The sequence below is a fragment of the Lampetra planeri genome, chromosome 19, assembly GCF_965212315.1.
Source record: "Lampetra planeri chromosome 19, kcLamPlan1.2.h2, whole genome shotgun sequence".
NCBI classification, from domain to species: domain Eukaryota; kingdom Metazoa; phylum Chordata; class Hyperoartia; order Petromyzontiformes; family Petromyzontidae; genus Lampetra; species Lampetra planeri.
Genome location: NC_136125.1, coordinates 11,899,983 through 11,922,141, shown reverse-complemented (window position 1 = coordinate 11,922,141; position 22,159 = coordinate 11,899,983). Strand labels below are relative to the sequence as shown.

The 22,159-nt window shown below is 43.7% G+C and overlaps 1 protein-coding gene across 1 annotated transcript in view; it reads left to right on the top strand.

Moving 5' to 3' along the window:
- BLTP1 (bridge-like lipid transfer protein family member 1) overlaps positions 1-22,159 on the top strand; it is a 128,374-nt gene that overhangs the window by 14,030 nt on the left and 92,185 nt on the right. Inside the window, exons 6-15 of the mRNA XM_078603032.1 lie at positions 2,066-2,234; positions 3,555-3,639; positions 7,146-7,339; positions 8,298-8,377; positions 11,444-11,594; positions 13,881-14,037; positions 14,283-14,361; positions 16,206-16,297; positions 17,615-17,732; positions 18,346-18,501. Coding sequence (XP_078459158.1) covers positions 2,066-2,234; positions 3,555-3,639; positions 7,146-7,339; positions 8,298-8,377; positions 11,444-11,594; positions 13,881-14,037; positions 14,283-14,361; positions 16,206-16,297; positions 17,615-17,732; positions 18,346-18,501 — 1,281 coding nt within the window. The remainder of the gene's footprint in view (positions 1-2,065; positions 2,235-3,554; positions 3,640-7,145; positions 7,340-8,297; positions 8,378-11,443; positions 11,595-13,880; positions 14,038-14,282; positions 14,362-16,205; positions 16,298-17,614; positions 17,733-18,345; positions 18,502-22,159) is intronic.

The following is a 22,159-nucleotide window of genomic DNA, read 5'->3' as shown; positions in this document are numbered from 1 at the left end:
ACGTACGTATACACGCATGCGTACATGTTTGTGCATATTTATTGAGCCTCAGTGATTTTGTTTGTGCAGAAGGACGCTCTTTGGGGAATTATCAGGGGAGTTTTCTGTCACAGTGGACTGCTCTGCATATGCGTTATGTTTACACAAATCAGCTCTGTCAGCATTCAAGTTGCCACTGCTTGCTGAATGACAAATTCTATTACACTTCGTTATTTCGTAAATGGGTTATATTGCACGTGAAAACATTCTATGATGACGAATCAAAAAAGGGCATTGTGACAGCAGATGTGTTCTGGTGTGCTTGATTGGAGGTGACCTCTGGGGGCCCTCTGTTCTGCAATTTATTTATTTGGTTTTGTTCACTTCACCACCACGTGCCTATGACCACATCACCCAGGGTGTGCACCTGATCCGTGTTCCTGGATGTTAAGCAGGACTGAGCCCTGATGGTGCTTGGATGGGTAAACACCGTCCACCAGCAGGTTGTCATCAGGCTGTGGGGCTCCACGTGGTGGGCAGTGCAGGGCAGTGAAATCCACTGTTGTCCTGTACATCCACACCCCTGTATGTCTATGCTGCCCGCACGTACACCAGCCTGCACTGACCAGTGTGAAATAAAATCAAAGTAACGACGTATTTATACTTAGACGATCTAATCCACGTGTCAAACTCAAAGAAATCTGGACGGTTTAGGGAGGCCCTTATCCAGCAGTGGGTTGACGAAGAGGCCTGCACATGCATGTCTCTATGTGGCGAGTCATTGACCGCAGTAGTTCACCCGTGTACTTGCTGTTCGTGTCTGCGTATTACTGTACGTGTGTGCGTGGATGTGTGTGTGCTTAACATGCGCACCATGTCAATTTTATAATGGGGCGAATTGCAGTGTAATTTAAGAATAGGTTTTCTCCTGGTCTCAAACCGTGTTAGTCAAGAGGACGCCAAAAGGCGTACAGCACAAAGACAATGCACTATCAGAGTAATGAGGGCTTGGGGTAAGCATCTAACAGATAATGGTATTTTCTTTTGGTTGTATATTGTTTGGCAAAATTGGTATGTCAGATTATTTTCCTTTTTATCATACACATTCCATTTTAAGCTGCACCAATGTGAACCCTATTTCTAAAGTTGAGTAGTTCTCAGTAAAACAAGTACTGGAAATATATAAAAAAGCAGATAATGCCTTAATCGCCTACGTTTTATGGGCACTAATGTACCCACTGTTGTGAACTTAAGGGACTAGGTTTGTCCTTGTGCTCTAAGAATGATCAGCATGGGATGAACAGATGGAAAAATGCAAATAATTGGCACGCCACCATCTGCAAGTGTTGAAATCACAATTTCACCAATTTTCTTGGGAGAAATTAAAAAGGATCTGAATGAATGCATCATACGTGTTTGATGATTCACTACCCTCTCCCCCAATAGGCAATTTAATTAATCATTGCTATTCAAAACGGCAATTCAATTGAACGAGTATTGTTCAGTATTTTTCATCGAGTTATTTCTATATCTTTTGTACAGCTTTGTTTGAATGTAATATTAGTAATTAATGTGCACATTTTTGTTGCATACATTAAAAGACATTGATGTTAATTGATGAACCCATGCATTTTTATTACATTGTGTCATTTATATTTGCACCTCGAAGATCATGCCAGGCTAATTCCTCACATTGGAGAAATGTCAGCTTCTCAAAACGCTCTTTTACGAGTATCATTTTGAAGGTGTATTGCATTATGAATTGTACCTTGAGATACGTCCGTTCCTTCCGATATTTTGCTTTGAACGAGCCACACTAAGCTCCCATTGCGCCTCATGCATCATGCGTATCCCAATCGTTGTCGGGGTCGAGACGTCTTGACCCATGAAGACCACCAGCAATTATTGAACTGAATGGATGCGAGCCGTCTGGAAGTGACCTGACTGGCCCCCCTCTGCCACGTGCAGCTGAGTTTAAAAGATTGACTGACGAAGATCCACCTTGACCCTTGACCTCGTGTGCCCTGCTGTGCCCCCCCCCGTGCTTGACCGTGTGCTGCGGCGCCAACAATTTCTCCGCCGTCAGATCCCCGGGCGGAGACGCGGCTGCACGGCACTCTTAATGGCTTCGAGCTGCACGTGTACAACCGCTCGTCGCTGTACGCGCACGTGGAGGAGGTGTTCGGCCTGGAGCCGACCGTCATCCTGCCCCCCAAGGACAAGCCCCCGTGCAAGGCCGCTCCGAAGTCTGACAGGTGCGCTCCTGGGCTGGCCCGTTGTGAAGCACAGGCCGCGAAGTGCAGTCTGTGACACGCGCCTGAAATTAATGGCAGTTTTGCCCGCCATCTGTGAGCTGTTTACTTGTTTATCTAGCTGTCTTTCTTCCGGTTTGTTTAGCATGAGGGTGCAGTGATAGGGAGAGAGAGATAAAACCTATTCTCTGTGTGGTTTATAATGCACATGGCATGGTTGGAGAATAAAATCGGTAGTGCACAGCAGATCTCTTATGTATTTTGGACCTGTGTTTCACTGCTACTTTCATATGCCCGTCCACCTTTTCACTTATCCGTGCATCTTGTCATTTGGCTGATTGTTCCATTCATCTCTACACCAACCATTCATCCTCGTATCTGCCAATCATTCTATATTATCGTATTTTATTGTGTCATTCTTATTTTTTTAGCTCACCATTGATTTCATCTGTCCGTTCTTGGGGCGCTTTATTCAACATTCTCATGCCATATCAGTTGAGTGTCGTGTATGTGGCATGTCGTGTGTGTTTTACATTCAGGTGCTTGCTATTATTTCTAACCCCCAAAGCCTATATTGTGGCAGTCACATTACCTGACGGGAGCTACCTGGCAGCAGTGTGTCCGCCGCTTGCTGCAGAGGTTCACGGTTCGAATTCAGCGGCCGCCCTGGTTATTGCCGCGGTGTGTAATGACCGAACGTTAAAGATCCCCTGACGTCATTCGCAGGAGTAACGCATTGTGTGCCGGTGTCGGGGTCCAAATCTGTGAATGAAAAGTATACTGGTACGTTATTTAATTGAGATTATACGAGCAATCATCGCCCTGTTACTGGCACCACTACTAATGCCCCAAGTCACTCTTGTAATTGGCACTAACCTGGTCTCTTTGAGTTTTCACTTGCTTAACAAAATAAACTTGAACTTGTATTTATGCCCACGCTCTGTCTGTCTAGATTTGTCTTTCCGTAATCGGAGGGCACAATAACTCCCACAAATTTGATTCATTTTGCGTGCTATGAAGAAGGGCCATTGCTCGAAATTTTGCCTACTTTATATTTTTCTGTTTGAAGCGGTGTTATTGATGAACATATTGAGTTTTTTTGTTATTTATGTGGCTTAAGGATTTACTTAATTTAAAACTGGCCAAGTTGACAAAAGGGTTATCCATACTTGGAGACAAAACCAGCGCTAAGCTGACGGTTTTGCACCCCGCTTTACCCTTGCGGCTACCAGTTGGCTTCCACATTGCAAACGGATATTTCTAATGGAATGTTGGAGAATGTTGCAGTAAACCAAGATTTCTCTTCGTTGTTTTGCGTTACAGTACGCAAGCTAAAAAGCCCGAGACTGAAGACCCAGCATCGTCATGGAGGTCTCTGATTCCTGTCATTAAGCTGGACATTCATTCCGTAAGCCGTTGAGCGTCTGTGCCTACACCACGTGGCGTGTTTTGTGTACCAACACACGTGGAGACATTGCTTAGAAACTCTTCATTGTGCAGCTATCATTATTTTTAATCGAGTGGCTCACCCATCTCCACCACCTACCACCACTCGCCCTCCACCCAGCCCACTTTGATGAGACATCAGCTATTCGGCAAACTGATTAAAAAATTGATTGTCTACATTGGCATAGAAACGTTAATTGTTTTCATGCTAAATATGTCACTGATTATCTGGTGTTTACACATGATTACATGTGCATGGGTGATTACTCCAGTTTGCAAATCAGTGTTATGGCAGACTTCTGGGTTAAAGCTTACAGCTCATGAAATTTATGAGTGTTTTATACACCTCTTGTCGATTTCATTTGTACACGTCTCTTTGTACATTCACCTGTAATTTTGGTGCATTATTACAGTTGTGATTTATAATCCCGCCAGCATTGCGACCTCATGACTGAAACTACTCGCTTGATACTAAAAGGACGCTAGCGAACGTCACTGTTGCACCTGAGTAACAGGCGAACTGCATTAGTTTGCAAGCCAAATTAGTAGCCGCAGGTGCACTCCATTAATTTGTGATGCGCGCCACACGATGCTTCGTCTGTTGAGACCAGAATGTTGTCTCTCATCGTTTCGGTGACATCTCCAACCGATTGGGAACATATCTTGGCAATAAGAACAAAAGCAGCCCGTGTAAAAATTTGTGTCGTCCGACAACCATCCGGGGACAAGAAATGGCAGTAAAAGTGCATCTTGTGGTGAAATTAAAACAACTACTCGGAGGCGTGAAATATGTTGTACAAAAAGAAAGCGGCCCAGTGCCTTGTCGAGTGATAAGTTGAAAATTATGCAAATTTCACACGTGTAAATACAGCATCATGGAAAGATGTATCAGCTTTTGTAAAATCCAAGGCTGAACCTCCATCATCATGAACACATACTGGTTTTTTTAAATACAAAAATGTATTACTTCATAAGTGAATGCGTCAGTTAAGAGTTCTTATCTAACATAAAAGGAAGACAAACATAGGTAGTTAATCCAAAATCCACGTGTGATCGCCTCTACAGTACAGTAGTTGTATATCTTTACAACGGTGGGCAGAGTTTGATGGCTTTTGATTGGCGTGTGGCTCTGTTATCCACTTCGTAGGCAGAGTCTTCTACATGGGAGCAGGAAAGTGTTATCACTGAGCACATGCATCGATCAGTCGATTCTTGACTACAATTTATTATTTTGTTCATTAACAAACTCAATCTTATTAACTTAAACATAATTTTTCCCCATATTAGTGGTTATTGGCATAGAGATCCTCGGAAAATTGATATTTTTGAATGATCCGCGATGTTGAATTATCCAATGACCTTTTCCCCCAGTCATTTGCGCAGATAAACGAAAGTCTCCTGCACATGATATTGGTCCTATTGGGGAAAAAAGGGATCTCTTCACCTGTCAGAATAACCACTCCAATCGAATTCCTGGAAAAGCAAAAGAACAATTGCATGAACGCACTGGAGAGCGTGAAAAGGGGAAGGGAGTCATGGGGAGAAAGACATTTTGTGTTGAAGCAGAGATGTAACCACCACTTTTGCCAAAGGAAGAGTCCCAACACCACAAGGGGGAGAAAAAAATAGCAAACCTTTGTCTAACTGGAAGGATACATTTTCTCTTGTAGTGAAAGTCCCAAGATACGGTTGTATTTGCTGATTTCCCCTTGGATGAAATAGATTTTCTAGAACTAAATGTTTTTGATTTTCTTTCTTAAACCTAATACCGTGGTCTGCTTGCCACTTTTATTCTTCAAGTATGGTAAGTTCAACCATGATAAAACACATTATTTAATCAGCATTGCATGAAATGGAAGGCCTATAATACTAAAATTCCATGGCGCAGGGTTAACAGATGCAGAAAAAGCACTTGATTGAAGGGTCCAACAATGGCTAAATATAGACAGTGAACATCTGGGCATGACCATAAAACATGTTGGAATGTTTGCGGACCCGAGTGGGAGCATCCGTGTCAACCTGGAGGCAAGGCAAGGTGTGAACCGGGCGCGGTGTTAAATTGTTGAAGCCTCGCTGGAGCCGATCCAATACCTGAAAATTAGGCTTTCTAGATGAGAGGCCAATCTTTTTCTTAGAATCCGTCGGGTAGAAATCCCCCCCCATTAAGATGTAATATAAGGTCTGTGCGAAGACGTCTGGTCCTGGAGAAATGAGTTTACCCCAGAGGTCTTGTTATTGCCCGTCGGTCTACAAAGTCGTCCCTCGAGAGGTATTGGAAAAGGTAATGAAGAGGACAATACTGTATCGTGGGTTTCATTTGAAACTGATTGGGGTCACTCACAGCAGTTTCATGGTGTGCCTCTAGGAACGTGTTGTTATTTGTTTCAGCGTACTGGTGAATGTAACACCTCCAGTGGATGCAGGGATCGGAGAACCAATTCAACATCCAATCATCACCAAGTGCATGATGCTAATTCTAATCCTGTTGAAATGAGAAGTGAAACCAGTAGCGAATCACTTTGTGGATTATGTGAGAACTGTTAATTAGGGAAGATATCTAATTTGTATTTTTATCAGGCCCCATGGTAAACATGCTGTCTTCAACACTACCTAGGACATACATACCTCAGACATTCATTGAAAGTGGACAACATCTAATTTATTAAATAAATAGGCATGTCAGATCAGGTTGGAGTGTTTTTGGAAAACAACTTGATAATGAAAATCAACATACCAAGGTTCCTAAAGAATACCGTGTTAGTCACTGCTCTTACATATGGATAGGCAACAGACTGACAAAGGCCTTGGCAGAGTGACTCATCGCCCCCTGAATAGACGCTCTACGCTTCATCATAAGCCTTATTCAGCCTCGGCAGCAATCCATCCAACACCTGCACACATTGCTTCATCTCTCATAGTGCATGTTCTCGTACTATAGTTCACTGTGCGTCACACCAGTATTAATTTATTCAGCATTTCATAAATTAGTCAGAGTCTTGTCAATGGGAACCTGTGCACTTTAGTTTGGATATTAATCTGGATTATGTGGAGCAGTCAAAAATCTCATCCACTCCTTGTTATGTATGTATGTTGAACTTTTTTTGCACTGTACATAGCCAAACGTGCTAATCGGAGGTGGTTATTGATGTTGGTGTGAAGAGCCTGCAAATCCTTCACCCCCTCAGTATTATCAGGTCAAGATGTCGGCCAATCTTTGCAAACAAATATAACTAATTACCCTTCTGTAATATATTTCCTAAGCAATTTTCGTCTGCATCTTCACTCAGGCTAGTTAGTTTCCTCTCCTCATAATCAGTCATGCTGTGATATAGATAATTACTTTTTATGACTGAGAGTCATTGTTGACTAAAATAAAAAAAAACAAAGCACTTAATCGTTGAATGTTTCCATCGCTAATTCCATTGATGAAACGATCGCCGGCTCGTGCGCGTCACGTGCACGTGCCAGGGCCGGCTGGTGTTTGGCAACCGCCTGCTGCCCCAGATGCTGTGCGTCAACTTCGACGACGCCTTCCTGACGTACACGACCAAGCCGCCGTCCAGCCACCTGGACGAGTACATGCACATCGTGAAGGGCAAGCTAGAGAACGTGCGCGTCATGCTGGTGCCCAGCCCGCGCTACGCCGGCATGCAGCAGGACGAGTGCGTTGCGCACCCGTGTCACCCTTGCCCCCCACCCCCCCACAATGCATGCCGCCCGCTTCGTTTCCTCTCGCCAAGATTACTGCTACGAGTCCGCTCGTTGGATAGATCCCCGCTGAGACCAACTGTCTCGGTTAGACAGGTTTTTCCCCAAGTTCTTACAAGCTTAATTCAAGAAACCTATTAACTCTTCGTTACGCCTTCAGTAGTGCTGTTTGTTGCTGGTCACTTGGCGTTTTGGGTCTTGGGGCCTTTGGGCCTGTGCTCGGCAAGCAATACAAATTTTTCGTAATTCATGAAATCATTGACACACGAGAGATTACATCTTGAGGTTCCCTGTTGGAGAAAATGGTTTATATTTGTAAAGTTAATGGTACAGCATATTGTTAATGTTAATACATATATATTTTTTTATAGCCATATGCTAAAGTCATTCCCAAGCAAGCCATTGGCACTCAGTTTTATTTCTTTTTCTCCCAACAGACCTCGTAACATTTATAGAGAATATACGGTTAACTATGAGGAGAGTTTAGAGCTGTAAAAACACTAATTGGATAACACGTGCTTAGATCTTTACAAAGTTGCCGGTACGTGTGTGGGATCAGTACATCGCCCGGGTGCAAGTGTCTCATTTGGCTATCCGACGTTGCGTGTGCTGCGATGGTTTGGCACGTGCTGTGTCACACCGGTGCCATTTTGGTCACGTATTTTGCGAGCGCGAGCTTTATCATCCACTCCACAAATAATTTCTCTGATTGGTTTGTAATTGTGTTTTGTGTTACGCCACGCAGCCTAACTCCCCAAAAAATATGGATCACTGCGTTTCCCATTAAAATCTTTACTTTAGTTAATTTCACCAATTACTGTGCGCCTTTCGTTATTGTCGAGGGCGCAATGGGGAGAGTGCTTTGTGCGTCCGCGATTGCTCATCCCTGCTGTGTGCGCGTGTTCCTGGCAGGCCTCCGCGCTCGATGGGGGAAGGCTTTGTGGTCATGTTGTCTAACGATGTGGACATGTACTACTACATGGATAAGCCAGGTATTGTTAGTCATTTAATAGTTGAGTGTAAACGTGTACATTTTAAAGCTTTGGTTTGAGTTTTTTTTCTTCTTTTGCACATCAAATTTTCAAGGTTCATGCATACCATTAAATTCCCGGATTCTTCTTAATAGGATTACAAGAGATGCATTTACATGATTTCACTCGGGGCAGTTGACTATGCCAAGTTCACAAAAAGAATGAAGCCAAATGTTTTATACATAACATGCGATGTTCATCCTCTTGGTTCTTTTGGTAAAGTCACGTAGAAGGGAAATAATAAATAATAAAAATAAAACATAAAATACAATTCTCATGACGTTTCGGCCACAACGCAAGCAGCCGTCCTTGGGTCAAGAACAGGGCTGTCGGAAAGACAGCGTCCGAATGAAAAAAAAATGCGATGTTCAAATTTGCACAGCAGCAGACTGATCAATTTTGCTCAATAATAGGGTTGATACAAAAATAGGTTTTTAACACGTAGTCGGTGAAACTTCCAAAATCGTATTCCTAAAACGTTCTGACTCTACTGTCATATGCTTGGTAGCGAATGCACCTTGTCAGATTTCAGTATGACGTGGTGTACATGTGCCCAACTTATGAAGGCCACCATGATGATGACGACACCACACCCACACTTTAAGGCCACAGTTTCCAGGTGCTCTGTGGCCATGTGTGTTGCCCAGAATGAAATGAATGATAGCAGGTTGGAGTGCTGCTGGAAAGCTAAACTTGATGATTGAACAAATAGCGTGCGTGTTGTTATTTTAATGTGTTTTGGTTTTTATTATTTCTCAGCAAACTGACAGATCAGTAAATTGGTTTAATGTCGTGTTTTTTGATATTATAATTTTTCCAAATTTGAGAATGTTTTTAAAGTATTTATATGATTGCCCACTTAAAACTTTTATAATTGTATTGACGTCTTGATTTTATTAACTCTAACTCCTACCATATTTCAGAAATTACATTCTCACAGTGAAGCCAAAAATGTGAATATTGCTTTCATAACCTTTGCACAATCATACAGTAGACAGTAGAGCAGTGGTGCAGTGGTCAGCACACTGCCTTATGAAGCTGTCTCCCTAAGTTCTATTCCTGGTCATGGCTAACATCATTAGCAAATGATATCCGACCCAGTCTTGAATCCCATCTTTACCAGCGGTGAAGCGTGCTCAGACAACGCTGTTGTTGACACATGGTCAGAGGAGAGGCTTTCATCCAGCAGTGGATTGACAACGGGCTGAAACGTTTAATTATCAGTGTTTCTTCGGTTTAAACCTTGTGTAATATAACAAGCTAGAGCTCGTGGTCCTCGTGTGGATCCACTGGTTCTCGCTATGCAATTCAGGTCCATTCCTTTGGTCACAATAGAAGATTTGATTTAAAGTGGATTAATAGAAACGCAACTTCTTCTCACTTGCACAAGTAGCTTGTTTTAGTTCTTACAAAAACATTTTCTCTTGTCATTTCTCTCCATCGGTGTCTCAATAAAGTTAAGTATTATTTGGTATTAAAATTATTTTATTAAATTATAAATTGCCTCTTTGATTGCACGGATAGAGAAAACAAACAAATAAATGTATTATTGACTGCAGACATCTTGGTATTTAAATTACTGCACATTTACTTCACCGTGGCCCGTGGATTGTACTTGCACAGCATTGCCAATACCTCATTAAAATGTAAAAGATGATCTTGGCAGTTGGAGAGCAACGCGCCGCTCTCTGTTTGGTGTGGGTCCCGTCAGTGGCAAGGTTTCCTCTTACGACGCTACTCTGCCATCATCTCACTTTATGGGATAATTACAAAAGCCCTGTGGTGATGTGTGGTTATCATGAATCTGCAACGCGCAGACTGGAAGGGAGCCTTCAAAGGAAGTGTTGCTTAACTTACAGTGGCTGCAAATAAGCTGGCTGAGAACAAAGTCCATTAATTTTCAATGCGTGGAGCCCCAATGCATTGTTTATTGCCCTCGTGTGTTGGTGTGGTTTTGAATTCCTGATCATTCATTCGGGAACGTTAACATCGTATATGAATATAATTGTTATGAATGTACTCTAGCTTTACTTCTGTGCTGCATTTATTTGGAAACGTTCATCTTGAGAAAGTGTTAAAAGTCACTGAGCCACAATTCTTTCTCTGGATATTCCTCTGCTGAAAATATACTGGGTGTTGGACGTGCAATGTTTTCAACGAGGAGACTGGCTAATGTCCACTTAAATTAGCTTCCATTGTCTCCGAGTTGCACTTGTTTTAATTATTGCATGTGGTGCAGGTGGTGAATTGAATGGGAAAGAGAGAATAACAGGGAAAATTGGGTTCCAGAGTTCATAGCCAGGTTTCGTTTTTATGTGGGTGTTGACACAAATCCTGGAACATCACGCTACACTTTCACGAGAGCCGTGTGGACCTGTGTGTGGACAACTGCTGCCTATTTGTTGAAACCGTAACATAACTTGCGTTGCTTTTCGATTTAAAGCTTTCGTGACTGCAGGGATTCATCTTCTTGGTTTTTTCGGTAAAGTCACGTAGAAGGGAAGTAATAAAATAATAAAAATAAAACATAATAAAATTAAACAATTCTCTCTTAAAAACTTGCGTTGCTGTTTAGAGGACGGGAGTGTCACATATATTTTTTGGAGGGAAAATTAAACGACATTTTTGGTAGCAGCAACAATTTATATCAAAAGCTGGTTACAGAATATAATACATTTAAATTTCTGGAGCTCGGGAGCCCGCATGAATGAGCACATCTCGTATATGTGAATGATGTCTGTGAATTAAAATGCTGCACCACTGCTCCTAGGGTTCAGTTTTCCTCACCTGTTCACTAGGAAGGGACCTCTCACCACTGCAGCTTGGCCACGTGTACACGGTCTCACTCTGCCTCTGAACTAGGAGGATTGGTGACACCTCTACAGCATTTGTGGTGCCTAACAGCAGCAAGTGATAGCGATGTACGATGATGGCATCAGCAACATTGACCATCGTGACCTCTTGACCTTGACGCTTGTTTTCCTGCTTGCTCACAAAGTGTTCCACTCTGTGCTGCACGTTGACCAGGCCTGGTGCCAGAGGAGAGCGAGGAGAGCTCTGAGGACAGTTCTGGCAGTGAAACCTCCAAGCTGCAGGACCTGCCACCCTGCTGGGGGCTCGACATTGTGTGCGGCAAGGCCACGGACTTCAACTACGGGCCCTGGGCTGATAAACAGAGGCAGGCTGGTGCACAGACACAAAAGATAAAGATCCCCCGTATAGCCTTAACAGACTGTAGGGGCAAGTGCTGTTAGCGAGCACCTATGAAGGCCGGAACGGTACACGAGGAGGTGGGTGGCCAGCACCACGCCCGACCGCCTTTGTCTCCCCAGCGGCAATGTTTACACATCGCACTCGGTACTCATTTCAGGCTGAGTCGACCTAGGGGAGGCCCAGCACCGGTTCAGATAATCTTCGCCGGTGTTGGCCATGAGCGGGAATCGAACCTGGGTCGCCAGGCTCATCGCGCAGTGCGCTTACCGCTACACTACCGCACAGACACACGCGTACACACAGTCACATACACACTTGTGTACACGCACATAGAGACACATTTTTCCTGTTTAGTTCTACCGTTCAGTCTTTAACACTGCTAACATTTACGGGGCATAAGACAATAATTGCTGTTAGGTGACATGGAGAGTGAACCATGTCGACATTTTTAGTGCAAAACAAAACTGCTTTGAAGAGGTGGCGTTATTGAATGTGCCCTGGGGTAGATGCTGCCATTGAGCGTTTGTCGGGCATTACGCAGCACGCGGGTAGTGTAGCGTGACCAGCACCGTTTACGCGTGGCTGCCGTTGTTTCCCGCAGTGCTGATGTTGACAACGCCACACTGGGTTCTGATTTTAGCTCGTGCTGACCTAGGAGAGGATCAGGTAAAGTTCAAATACCAGCGGCTACTGGTGTGTTCAGCATGGTTTGAAATTTTTCTCTGCTGGGATTATGGTGCAGTGTGCTAAACACTACACCACCACCACCACCCCTGGCGTTTTCTTTTTGCTTTTGCCGAGCACAGTCTTCTATGCTTCAAACGCAAAGTGGCCAGCAATTAAGGTCACTAATGATCGTCCAGCAGATATGAAGCAACTCATCTCTTGACATGAGCAGGTTCAATAGGAACATGTTGAAAAGAACATGGAAGGGAATTCAAAAGTTGAACAGTACAGGCAGACGAGGAGGAGGAAGATGAATCCTCTATCTTGCATCATGGTGTTTGAGAGTTACTGAAGAATTGATGAGCGTAGGAGCATCAATTAATGTAACTGCTTCATGTTGTATAACATCAATGCTAATTATTGTTTTCTGTTCCGTGTTATATAACTATGCACCCAACTTGGACCCGTGACGCACAGAGAGGAGGATCCTTGCCTGTGAACATTAAGCAGTTTGCCAGCATTGTTTAAGCAACCCTGGCTCTACTGATGAGACATGTCGAAACTAGTCCAGAGTGTGCTTGTTTTTCACCAATGCTAATGAAATGATGTACTCCCAGAAGGCTGTGTGGTTGATGAGATGTGTAGAAAAATACTTCTACTTTTTACATGAAGGGACGGAATCGGTGATAAAGTTGTTATTGCCTGCTTATTTATATTTCTATCTTCAATGTTATTGAGCAGTAGGGTAAGCATTAGGAGTCCTACTCCAGATATCCCAACGTGGAAGTACATAAGCACAAATGCATCGGTATGTATGTACCTGTTTGCAGTTATATTACTTTGTAAGTGTATAGTGCGGTCTATGCTCATGTTTGGTTGCATTGGAACACTGAAGTGTTTGTATCCAATGTTCAGAAGTGTGATTGTTTCTTCCAGTAGGCAGGGCACTTTGCCAAAGTAAATGAATATTCAATATAAACAAAAGCCATTAGAGACTCGATACGTAAAGTGTTATGGAACATGCCCAATTGAGATAGGAAACGCGTTTTAAATGTAAATTAACTGTGCAAAGCAACATGCAATAATGTTTGAAAATGTAGCCTAATGTGTGTGGCTTTGTAAACTCGTTTTTAAATAACATTGACCAATGCTTGAGGATCTAAGTGTTGGTTACAAGACAGAATGCGAAAATGAGCGAGGCTGTGTTTTGCATTTTAACATTCGATATATAATTCGGTGAGATTTGGACTGAAAAATGGTATGAATACATTGCTTCCTTGTGCATTAATGGGCCTTAGTGCTGTGCGGAAGGTTCCGGGTCATGTGGGTAGATTGTTTTCAGTCCTCTAGAGTGAAAACTCCTCTCTTTACAACTGCTTTTTGTGTTTAGTTTGTTTTTCCCCCCACCTCCGATGAGCACGGGCAGCTGCGTACAGTGCGAAAGACGCTCAACAACATACATACTGCGCGTACGTAAGCGAGTGCAGGTGTGTCCGCGCGTGCGTGTACATGCGCGGTAAAATGTACCGCGCCATATTTGATTTGTCATCCTTCCTCTTCATCTTTGCCCTCTGCCCCTCACCAGGGAGCATCTCTGGAAGTTCTTTTTCCCGAGTGACTACCAACCCATGAAGGTCACGGAGATGGCCAAGCCAGGCGAGCTGCGGCAGAACCTGGCCTTTGAGTTGCGCATGAATATCATTGCAGATGCCACCATGGACTTGCTCTTCACCAAGAACCGGGTGAGCTGGGAGTCATCGGGATGTGGTGCTTTGATGACGAATGCTCTATGTCAAAGGACTCAAGTTCTGGGTTTAAATATATACGGTTACCCACGATTATGCAGTACCGAAGCCTCAAATGTAGAATAGTGGCAGGCTCGCTCGTTTACATGATGATTATTATTTATTTTATTTTCACAGTGCCTTTTGTTTTTTATTCTGTGAAATAACTTTGTGCATGAATGTATTATTTGGCTGTCATGCAGGAAACCAATGCAATTCATGTGAACATTGGGGCAGGATCATATCTGGAGGTGAACATACCTATGATTGTGGGTGAAAATGGTGAGTTTGCCCAATGCCAAGTGCCACGAAATCGCAATTGAATGAACGGAGTGCGTTCAAAAGGTTGTTTTGTTTAATATTGCTGATGTAAAGTAAATTTTGTAGGTGTATGATGTGTAACTTGCTGCTGACTCATGCAGAGACCTAGCATGCATCAGCCAGCAAATGTTGCAGGGTAACGAGGTGTGCGACGCTAAAAGGTTTTAAAGGCTTTATTTATAAATGTAAAATCGCCCCCATTTCAAGGGGGTATCAATACATTGCACAAACACATTCAAAGATCAAATCTCGTAAAATACAGAACGATGAAATGCACTTAAGGGAAAGCAATGAGGAATTAGTGAGTCTTGCATTTCCTCCTGAACACGCGGAGACTCGGAGAACACAAGACATTGCAATGAATGTCGATACGCTGAATGTAAAATGTGACGCATAAAATCAGTGTTGTTACTTGGGGAATCGGCTATTTTGTAAGAAGTCTGGCTGCATTCGACAACTTAGCAGTCCCATGATGAAGCCAACATTTGAAGATGTTGGTTACTGACATGTTGATAGGTGTTGCTCAGCCTTTATAAACATAACTTTCGTGACAGCCACCTGGATGGCAAGACAGGATCTACTATCCCTACGTGGGGTGTACAGTTTATAGCCAGATCTCTTATTGTCATTAGAAACAAACCTTTGCACATATCAACTTAACATTCATGAAAATAAAAAGCTATTTGTAGCTTGTGACAGTGTTTTATTGTATGCGTCTGTGGCTTGGTCAGGTGATCTGTGTTTCGTGTGCAAGTTCATGATTGCCTTTCTATTAAGGATAACATTTGTATTTTTTTTTTATGTAGCTGATAAGACCCATAGTTCTGGAAATCCACAGAGGCCAAGTGATCACAGGTCAAATATACGTTTATGGCTGTAGGCACGTAGAGAAATGGAAATTTGACCCATGTGATGAAGTGGCTGCAGCAGAGCACAAATTAAATGTACACTTCAGGAATCCATCTTCTGTGTGCACAGTGTAGGATAATCCATCATCCAATGCAGGCTACTCGCTAAAGAGTATGTTATGTTCATGTGCATAACGCACAACTTCGTTTGAAAATTGTTGAAGATGAACTTGATCAGGTCTTGCATCCAGAATTCTGTAATGAATCGCCTCAAATGTCAACTTGGTGCAATTAATACAGACTTGAAGGAAGACTGACTTGATTGAAACGATCAGAGCACCGAATAAAACACAACACTTGTCAGACTTCGTTTAAATTAGAAGCACTTATTGACCTTGAATATATTAAACCACAGTGAATTAAAACCTCCTGGAGATTTAATAATTCGTACGATTCACCACAACTGGTCAGCCTACCTGGGTTGGCCTCTGTCGGTCTACACGCTGATTGTTGGACTATATAATGCCAATGGTCGTGATGATAAGCCTGACGGCAAGCGGCACTGCTCGGTAAATCCTGAACATAATTTATTCAAGCATTGATTTTGTGTAACATTTTGTGCAGTGGTCAATGCACCGCGATGTGTGGGCTGCGCTGGATTCCTGGCAACGGCTAATATGAGTCCAAATTATATCTGAATCGGTTCTAGTCCTCTGGCTTGTAAACATTACCGTTTAGGAGACAAGCCAGGCATGATGCTCACCACACCACCCCATCGTGCACCATGCTGTCCCTAATAGACACACAGAAATAATCACTTACCCCAACTGCCTATGCAGGCTACGTGGACGGTCTTTGTACATGTGTGAGTGGGCCTGCTTGCTGTATGCTCATAGTTATTGTTTCTATTACCGATATCGCTGCCACTTCTAACAGTGTTTACCCTTCTCCTCCTAGGTTTCGCCTCCACCATCAAAGGGCAGCTGTTACATGTGGATGCGACCAGCAGCATGCAGTACCGTTCCCTCCTGGAGGCTGAGACACTGGCGGTGAGAGACACCGCACCACACTGCCTTCAACTTCTCCGTTAATGGTGCAAATGATGATTGTGATTCCTCTGGGTTGGCAGTGATGTACAAGCACATGGAACAAAAAAACTCAACACGTTCGACAATAATGCTGCTATAAAAGAAAACGTGTATATATATATAAAATAGGTGATTTAACACCTAGGCTTTCGCGATCATTATCCATAATACAGGTTTTTTGTGTTAGATCGCGTTACTAAATTGACACAGCCAATTAGTAAGGTTTGTCACGTAAACAGAACATGTCGATTCGTTACCAGTAAAGCACACCGAAACACCGGTGTTTTAAGAAATTGCTCTTTTTTTCTAGCATATGAATAGAGAGAGAGGCTGGAGAGATAGTGGATCAGATATTTTATAGTCTCCAATAAGCCGCTTGGGGAGTGGCTCGATAGAGAAAAAGGGTGCTTCTGCAGAGTCCTTCTCTTTGAACAGAACACCATGTGAACACATTTTTTTTACTACTCTTCTTTGTTTGATATATTATTTAATTAATTTCATGATTTGATAAATGGGACTGACGGCGAGGCTTGACCTGTGGAAAAAACTGCGTTGGCAGCACCCCTCGCGCGAGCACGGCCGAGCCCGTATGTCAGTACAACCTCCCCGTCTCCCCTCCGAGGCCGACTTGGGAGATGTCCGGACTGTGTCCTGCAGTCGTTCGTCTTTGAGCCCGATCGTATAACGTGCCAGGCACAAAGCAGGGCTTGGTGTGGTCAGCACTCGGATTTAGGATCGCTTGGCCAAATCATTCGTATGCACGATGCAGTGGCTGATGGTTATAATTTAGCTACCTGGTGCTAGGGCAGAGTGATTGTGCTGAGATCACGCTCACAAACCACAGCACCAATCTGCATAGGCAGCATTGAGGCAGCACAGCAAATAGGTTGCTAATCTTTGCAGTGTTTGTCACTGCTTCAGATGTATGTGGGGACTTTCTGCGTACTTTGATTCCCCCCCCCCCAATTGCACAAATCCTGTGCTCAATAGGATTTGGCCAACTTTATCGAAGTACGGTCCTTCTCAAAATGTCTTCTGGGTCTGAGTGCGGCTTTGCTGGGTAAAGGATGAGTGCTGGTCTTCTGTCCATCATTGTGTCAAAGTCACATTTCTCTCATGCCATTGTTACAGGTCGTTCACTGGAATTAAGCGTCTCACCAGATGTGCGTGTGGTGTTTCAATGTTAACGGCCATGAATTCGATTTAAAGCAAATTCTGTGCATGACGGGCCCTTTTGACATTTGCTTGTCCCTTGTTCTCTTTTCTGTATCTCGTTAGTTTCATGTCAATGCCAACTACTCGTTGCTGTGGAACATGCACCAGGCGTGGCAGTGTGAGATTGAGGTCTGCAAAGCCACCTACTACTTCATATTTGCACAGAAGAACTTCTTTCAAGGTGAGTTGTGTCACACGTGTTTATGGTTGGATCCCAGCTGGTTTGTGGTCGTTAATGGACGCCTCCGTTGTGTAAACCACTCATGTAAAAATGGAATGCTTTAAAGCTGGTTGCATGTAACTGCTTTCACAAATCGTTGGCGGGCGGTAGTGGCGAATGCCTGTAACCCAGCGCTGAGAAGCTGAGGTGGGTTGACGGATCACACAAATTTTGTGAAACTCCCTTTCCGTGGGGATTGAGATGCCTGCCATACCCTGGCTTGCCAGGAGAAGGTTGTACACGAAAAGTGGTCTCCCATCTCCTGCAGTTGTATGAGATACAAGGGTGTTGTCCCCATACACAGTCAGTTTGCCAGAGAGCACTCGTTATGCAACGGTACTGGTTATGCAACGACAGCCACGGGAGGGAACACAGGTGAGACGATTACACCTGGGGTTTACGCATTCGGCGAGAAAATTGTGCCGCATCGTTCTAAAATGTAAGGCAGGTGCAGAGTGGAGAATACAATAGCAGAGCTGCATTAGCAGTTCATTCAGAGTAGATGCCCACGATGCCGGTAATGTTGCTGACGACGACGACGATGACGGTGGTGATGTTTTTGACACCGGTACAGATTTGATTGAGGACTGGACGAACGACAACCCGTTGGACATCTGCTCGTTTGTGCCGTACACCTGGAACTTCAAGGTGATTCTGCACCAGTTTGAGATGGTGTGGGCTGCCAACCAGTACAACTGGATCGACTGCTCCACCAGGCAGCAAGAGAATGGTACATGCCGCGCGAGAGTCTTTGTCATTCTGATTTCACCAATATACACGTCGTATATCACGACGTGTACGTTTCCACCGGGTCGCACATTTACATTTCTCGCAGTCCCCCGGGTTGCCTCGCATTTGTTAACGATAGAAGCGGAGTTTAAGTCAAAGTGCTTTTTTGCTCAAACAAGCAAGGATTAGTTGATCATAATCTGTGTACAGCTCTGAGCCAGTGGTAAACTTTCCCCATTCCTTTGGTGAGGGTGAGTCGATCCATAAGACAACGCTTGTGTTTCCACAAAGTGGTGACTTGAGGGATTGTTGTGTCCCCTGTGTGCGAGCCGTGAGCTCCAGCCACCCTGCCCCGTCAGCTGAACGTGTCAAAATGTAAAAGGGGGGAGGCAAGGTTGCAGCCCAGCAATGTTCTTGCTCACACTACTGTTGGCAGAGGGGACTCCAATACTGGGAGCACTAGAGAGGGCCCCTCTAGAGGATGAATTGCCTTCTCTCACACTACTGGCCAGACACCTTGGAAGCAGTAATATATGGATTTATGAAAGTGCATACAAAATACACATTGTGCTCGGGCAAACTCTATTCACACCCCCCCCCCCCCCCCATGTAATGAATATAAAATTCCAAACTTTAAATCTGTTGCTCTCTGGGCATGCATGCTGTGTTTAGAGTGACACTTGCAAGTATGCAGTGTTCACTGTCTCAATGAAATGATCCCTTTAGCCTGTTCCCGTTCACTACTTGCCCACTATTTAATACCAGCCCAGCCATTGATTGGTAAGATGCAGATCAGATGGATAATGAAACCACTGAGATTACGTATAGCTTCGTCAGCATTCCCGATTGCTGGGCATTACGCTGTGCACGCAGGAGGCCACACGCTTGCCACGCTTGCACAGAGCCTGTAGCGTGTAAGTGCATTATGATGTGAGGAGCACTCGTTTCAGTGGCACTTAGGCGTCATTCCTCGTGCAAGCGCTAAAAATTTAAAACAAAACTCATTGGGGAGGCACAAGCGTCACGGCTGCATTTCAGCGTTTGGCACGGCGATTCCCGTGGCCAGTTTTTGCTCTTTACAGGATTGGTTTTAGTTGATACTTGGCAGCAAAGCGTCATCCAAACAGGCAACTAAACTTTACGAACAAATGGCAGCCGAGTTGTATGAACAAATTCACCTTGACACTGACTATATGCAATTCACATTGAAGTTTTTTTTTAAACGTGTACATGAACCACATGCATTAAACACCTTGGCCGTGCGTGTAAAACTTTCACATTTTATGATGTCAAGCTGTTAGTCCGCATTCACCTTGTAAGAATGTGGCAGTGTGCGCGCCATTATTCATGGATGATCGCACAGTCCATCAATAGACAAGGGGTAATTAAATTCCAAATTTAAACTGAAGGACATGGAGATGTCACGATGGTGTAAAATAACTCGGCTATGCTGATTGCGGATTATTGTTTGGATTGGGGTAGCTGAGATGTCAGTGGCAGAAGTCACTTGTTGACCTCTGGGTTCGGGGTTTGATGATTTAAGTCCTATCTGCCACATATTAGCGAATGCCATATTTTGAAAGGTCCCCTTCGTGAGCGTTAAGCAGTGTGTGGCTTGGTTAAATGTACCTCCTGAATAAAATTACGTGTGACATTCACCAGTATGTGACCCTTTATAATGGTGTCATGTAGGAGTGGAACAATTGACCCTCCTGGCGATTCTAGGAAGCTTTGCAATTCAGGGTTGCGATTTGATGCAATAATTGTTTTGTTTTGATTTAAAGCTTTCGTGACTGCAGGGATTCATATTCTTGGTTCTTTCGGTAAAGTCACGTAGAAGGGAAATAATAAAATATTTTTATTATTTTAACAATGAAATATTTTATTATTTTATTGTATCCCTTCTACGTGACTTTACCGAAAGAACCAAGAATATAATTGTTTTGTTATCACTTTGGTGCTGAATGGTAGTGCCTCCAGTCACTACAGGGCTCATGTGGAGGAGCCCCAATGCATTCACCGCATGTGATTCTAAAAACATACATTCTTACGCACCTGATTTAATCCACATATCCGCAGCTTTAAGGATCCACGTTAATCATTTCATCTGTGCATCATTATGGCCATAGTATCTAGTACACACGTGGTAGACAATCTGCAAATTGTGTTGACCTTCGAGCGGTTGTGGTAATATATATCATTGTCAGGCAGTGTAAAGTGGAGGAAAAGATGAGTTTGTCAACACACTTAAATGGAGAGTATGCATACACAATAGAAATGGGTTAAAATAATATAACCTGGCATGCACGGTCATATAGTAGTACTGTTCAGTGTTTAACCTCATCTATGCTAATATATAATCGGACAAAGCAATTCCATAAGTCTGTGAATGCCATTATGGCGGTGAGCAGGGTTTGATTACAGCTTGGTCTGTCAGGGTCAGTGACCGGGAAATATTCCATTGCTGCACGCAACGCGTCGCATCCAGTGCTCCTCCCGCTGCGGCCCGTAGACACGCACCTACTCCAGTCGACCAGTGACCTGGGAAATATCCGCTGAGCGTTATTATTGAGCCATTTTTAGGCCACCTGGTGCATTGGGACATTTTGTGGGATGTTTAAAAAGCATTTTTGGCTCTGCTAGAAATTTGGGGGGGGGGGGGGGGGGGCACAGGAGTGAGAGCATTCTCGTGTCCCCAAAGCACAGCTCTAAGGCCTCCTGCCAAGGGGCGTAAACACATTTGTGTGAAGCCCTCTGCCGTTGTTGCCACTTGCCCGGTTGATGCATTCTGAACAGCTGCGAAACCCTATGGCAACGACAGTCCTCCAGATTTGGATCTGTGGAACATTGTCACTTATTAATTATTAGAAGAGGGGGGGGGGGCAGACCTGCAGCTAATATTTAGTGAGAGCTCGTGGGAACAAAACCGAATCAACAATGGTGCTTAGTTAGTATTTCTGGACACCCGTGTAATTTTGTGCGAAACACGAGCGTCCTTTATTTGATCCAGGTGGGAGGGCCCATTGAGAATGGAAGTCTCTTTTTTCATGGGCACCTGGGTTTGCTATGAAAATGCGATTTTAAAAAATCACGTCCACAACATGCAAATTTGATGTAAAGATATACATATAGATCAACCTGGACGTTACAGCAAATGAAAAACAATAGAGGGGAAAGTGTAGCACACATATATAGCAATGGTAGACATAAACATGAAGGGTTGGTTTCTATTTTTCATATTAATCTGAAACATCATAAAAGCGGACCCAGATGCTACATTTTGGATGACCTGACTTTCTGTTGTTTTTTCGGTTTACCTGAAAACATGAAATCACAGGAATTGACGTCAGTTCAACGATGTCTCGTCCACTGCCTTCCCACCAAAAGTGCCATCACGTGATGGCACTTTTCAATTAAAATGTTTGCATTAAAATTGTATATTTACTGTTGGTCTTGGAGGGTTTAAAGTTTTGCTTTTCAACATTTCTACGCATATTGTAAAACAGCGCTGTGGCGGTTGGGGAACGTACACTGAACGTGGGCGCAGGATCCTGGATCTGTTTGTGCAGCGCCTTGTTTAATGTTTACTTAGCACGAGCTGCGCTGGTATAGGGGCTGGCCTCGTGTGACAGTGACCGTGATTTAACCACGACAGCCCA